The 4430-nt window shown below is 48.7% G+C and overlaps 2 protein-coding genes across 2 annotated transcripts; both read right to left on the minus strand.

Moving 5' to 3' along the window:
* Window positions 1-3513: 3513 nt before the first annotated feature.
* BJ212DRAFT_799796 (uncharacterized protein) lies at window positions 3514-4430 on the minus strand. The gene has a single exon (XM_041344097.1). It carries the CDS (start codon window positions 4001-4003, stop codon window positions 3758-3760), a length of 246 nt encoding a protein of 81 aa, XP_041184936.1. The 5' UTR covers window positions 4004-4430; the 3' UTR covers window positions 3514-3757.
* BJ212DRAFT_1490633 (uncharacterized protein) lies at window positions 4008-4355 on the minus strand (the record flags this gene model as incomplete). The annotated part of the gene is made up of 1 exon (XM_041341465.1): window positions 4008-4355. One exon carries the CDS (start codon window positions 4353-4355, stop codon window positions 4008-4010), a length of 348 nt encoding a protein of 115 aa, XP_041184937.1.

Consider the following 4430-nt stretch of genomic DNA (forward strand, 5'->3'; position numbering starts at 1 on the left):
GAAGGCTTGTATCGCTTCATCGTAGCGTTGTGCGCCATGAAGCGCTGCGTGCTCCAGAATGTATCCGAGATAAGATGAAGAGTTGAGTTCGCTGACCTATGTGTCACCGCAATAAGTCTAGGTTAAAACGGATAAATGCCATCGTACCTTCTGCGCATCGAGAAGTGCTTCCGTCCAAAGCTTTTTCCCCAACCTTGCCTTACTGCGCTTTACGAAGACGGCATCAGATGCAGAATTCAGGTCGATCACTACCGAGTAGAGGTCAATAGCCCTGTCATAATCGCTTGCAGCGAGGGCAGTATCTCCGCTGGTAAGAAGGAGCGCGCTGCATTCTTGCTTGAAAGCTGAGTGAAACATAGGTGAGGATTGGAACCTCGGATGACATTACTGAATACTTACCAGTGGACCAGTCAAGGCAGATCGCCTTCGTTGTTTCGTCGACGCTGCCCATCATAAATTTGTGTGAGTTGAGGGCTTCATCGGCTTTGCCTGCGGAAAGGAAAGCCTGACACCGTTTCTGGTGTGCAGTGAGCCACAAGGATTTGAGATCCCAGCCGAAGAGCTGCATATGGAATTCAGTCATGAAAAGCATTTCGAATGTGTATCAACAAACCACCACCAAGTCCTCGTATATTTCATGAATGTCCGATTTCGATGATAAGTTGCCGGAGTCGAGAGCAGCAGTGAAATGATCAACGGCTTCATTATGACGTGTGCCATCCATGGCTTTGATTCCGAGTTGAACACGTAGATATGTCTAATGTGCGAGTTGGAAAGAATCTTAGTGTTGGTGACCAACGCGGCTGCATGACACTTACTTCCACGATACGACGTGCACGCGTATCGACATTCGGACAACCGGTAGTAAGTTCTTTGAGGAGCAGGTTTGCCTCGTCATCTTGATCTGCATTGAAGAGAGCAATGGCCTGAAACAAAGAATGAACAAAATTGTATGCGAGGCAACTGTAACGTACCTTGATCAAGAGCAGAAAATGAACGGTTTCTGGATTTTGGTCTGTGTACATGAATGCAACATCAAATGCTACCCTTGCGTCCCGAATGTCGCCTTTTCCGCAGAGGGCGATACCCTTGGAGATATAGCCAGTCAATGAGGGCTGAATGCTGATGGACTACATCACCGTCGAGTTAGCCTTTGATGAGGAGCGATGATAAGTCTGTGAATTTCACCTTGATTGCATCCTGAAGAGCGTGGTCCCAGTCACGTTCTCGCGCCATAACGAAGGAACGATTGGCATAGGAAGTATAGTTGTTGGCATCGTTGTCGATCTCCTGCGTGAGTAGTTCTTCGGCAGTAGACAAATCTCCATCTATGCATGCAATGCGGGCTGTCGTGATGGCTAGGATCTGCACAAAACATGCTCGAGTTGTGGTGTATGAGTCAAGGACGAAAACATGCCTTTGAATTGATGTCGTTGGGTACTGCCCACTCTGAGATTATTTTATCACTTCTGCTGAGGATGTGCTTGCTGTCCACGGAGAAAGTGACGGATCCTGTCGAGGATGCGTGCTTGAAGGTGGCAACGGTTTGTTGATCTGAGAGCCGCCAGAGACGGACATGCTGGTCATTAGATGCAGATGCAACAAGTGTACCAGTAGGGTCAATGACGATGGCATGGATCTGACTAGTGTGACCTGTCCAGGGATCACCGACCTGCTGCCAAGAAGTTGTTGCATCCCATTCGCATATGGTAGGATTGTCTTTATCGCCGCCTGTGAGAAGGTGTGAGCCATCAGGAGTCCATGCGAGCGAGAAGTTTTCTGATCTGTGAGCCTTGAAGGATCTGACGTGTTCCCTTGTGTCTGGCTTATAGATTTGGATGTTGTTTTTTGTTGCGATGGCAAGAAGTTCTCCAGATGGCGAATATCGGATGCAACGGACATAGCCACACTCGATTGGTTTTCCTCGTTGCTCCCAGGTTTTGGTATTCCACAGTTTCATCACCCCGTCCCCTGAACCAGTGACCAGCACCGTTCCATCAGGAGAAAAATCCAGCGAGTAGATCACATTGGAGTGAGCTTTGATGGGTCGGGTGAGTCGTTTGCCAGTTCCTCCATGCCAGACGATAAACACTCCGCCAGCGTCACCACTTGCAATCAATTGACCATCTCGTGATACCACCAATCTCCAAACCTCACTGCTATGCCCTTCCATCTTCCGCAACACAATACCTGTATCCAAATCCCATAGACGAAGTGTCTTGTCATCCGAGCCTGTAACCATCCGTCGTTGTCGGGGATCACTGCGACTGCCCTTACTCGTCCTTCATGGCCTTTGTACTCTCGCAGGGATGTAGTGATTGGAATGAGGTTCGGCATTTTGTTGGAGGTTGATGGGGTTGAGGTGGACTTTGGAGGGATCATGGGTCTCTTGCTCCAAGCTGCAGACGTACGTGTATTGTGCGTTTTATGCTGCTTTACAGCGCTAATCTGTCTTACGCCATAGACGCCCAGGACACGAAGATGTTCGCCTCCATCATTATCACGGTTACGCCTATTATCATAACCGCTTTTCTCGGTAATATATGCTCTTGGCGCCTCTGCACTGTGTACATCATGGGGCCCAACTGTTATCGCCGCATCTTCCAATAAGTATCCCATCGCATCTATCCTGGATGACCGCGTGAATTTTGGTGTTTCATGGCGAGCAACGACTCCAGCACATCAACATATAACTTGTCCACACCCGTGCATATAGCTTACTGTGATATCACTTCTTCATCCCGTAGGCTCCCAAGATCCCATGCGTGCACCACATGCAGCATGCAGCCGAGTCTCATTATACAGACTCGGCGTCTCTGCACCACCGCCACCCCAAATCTAAAACTACCAATAACAGTAACATCATCCCAATCCAAGCGATGCAAGGTCCATCCCAGAGTTCTCCACACTAACACAACATCCTACATCTGCAGTGTTGTCCACTGCAAAACCCAAATTTGAGGACACGTGAAAAGGGCAAGAAAAGCTGCCGACTGATAAGATCCACCAGACTCGGAGTCCATTAGTCACGGAGACCTTGATAGGTTACATGACTTGCATATCAAACAACATTTTCAAATATCCTATTTCTATTTCCCTGCCAAATCTTACTGCGGAATTAGAAAGATATACAAGATACGGGACAAAAATATCGCACCTGAACAGGCGCCAAGGGCTGTAATGAAGACTCCGTCCTTCATCGTGGCACATCAACGCTACAAACGGAAGCCTGACGAAATATCTTCCACGGATGTTAGCCTGCATAGGTACGAATGCATCATGTGTACTTGATTCATCTGCGGGCTGGTTTCATGTTTCACTTTGGGATGGCGGGGAGGAATTGGGCTGCAAGAATGGCAGGTAAAGCCCCACTATGTCCTCAATATATCAAGACACTGAGTCGGAGGAGGATCGACTGAGTGCTGTGTTGGATGACAGTGCCATGGGATAAAGATTCTTCGCCCTGCTTGATGCCCGAAATGCAGCAGGAGGTCCGAGAGCCACCACTTGATCTCAGTTTTGCGTTGCACTGCGTGTTTTAATGGAATTGATGTTTAGCAAATGCGGGAGTTGATATATCGATATTTGTTTGCAAGGTAACCGAAGTGATCGCACAAGTGAGTAAAACTCTCGAGAGGGTAGATGACGATGATCACGATGGGATGAAGACACTTGGAAGGGAATATCAAACGCAGAGCAGTAAAGTTAGACGGCCCTGTGCATGACTCTATCAAAAGCTCACGCGTGTCAGTCCCACTCACAAATAATTCTCAAGGATGAAGGGTGTGAGCGAACGAGACATGAAACCTGAGCACCCATGCAGGTAGGTGTAATGAGCATGTTCGGGTATTAATCTAGTGGTGTAGGACGGAGAAGTGGTGCGGATAGGTCCCCATGGCCCGCTTTGAAAGGAAACTATAGTCCAATATTTACATATGCATGCATGTATGAGTAGCAAGTACCAATAAAAACCGCTCAGATCCCTAATCCTCGGGGAAAACATACAGCTACAGTATTTCTATCGTCCTGATGTCCATGAGGTCGACAACAGAAGCCACATCTTTGACCTGTGCGATGATGTCACGATCCGACGCAACCCTCCTGTATTCTCCGCCGCGCTGCCGCGCTAGCAAAAATGCCCCGAAAGGCTGCCCAAGGCGAACAAGCAACCGCAATGCTCGTGATTCCAGATCAACCACCTCCTGTTTTAGAAGAGAACGACTAGGTGAGTCGTCTGACGGAGAAGAAAGTGGAGTCCAATAATCCCCCTCGTTCTCCACATCGTCCCCAACGTCGGACAGATCTGCAACGTCAGGTAGCTCAAGGAGGGACCGATCCCAGGGACGGACAAGCATGAAGGTTTGCTGAATGAGCCTTGTCCGCGAGGACTGAACGATCGGCTCTTTGGTGCTGATCAGGAGGTCATGTAG

The sequence above is a fragment of the Suillus subaureus genome (genome assembly GCF_016647635.1).
Source record: "Suillus subaureus strain MN1 chromosome Unknown BJ212scaffold_494, whole genome shotgun sequence".
Lineage (NCBI taxonomy): Eukaryota > Fungi > Basidiomycota > Agaricomycetes > Boletales > Suillaceae > Suillus > Suillus subaureus.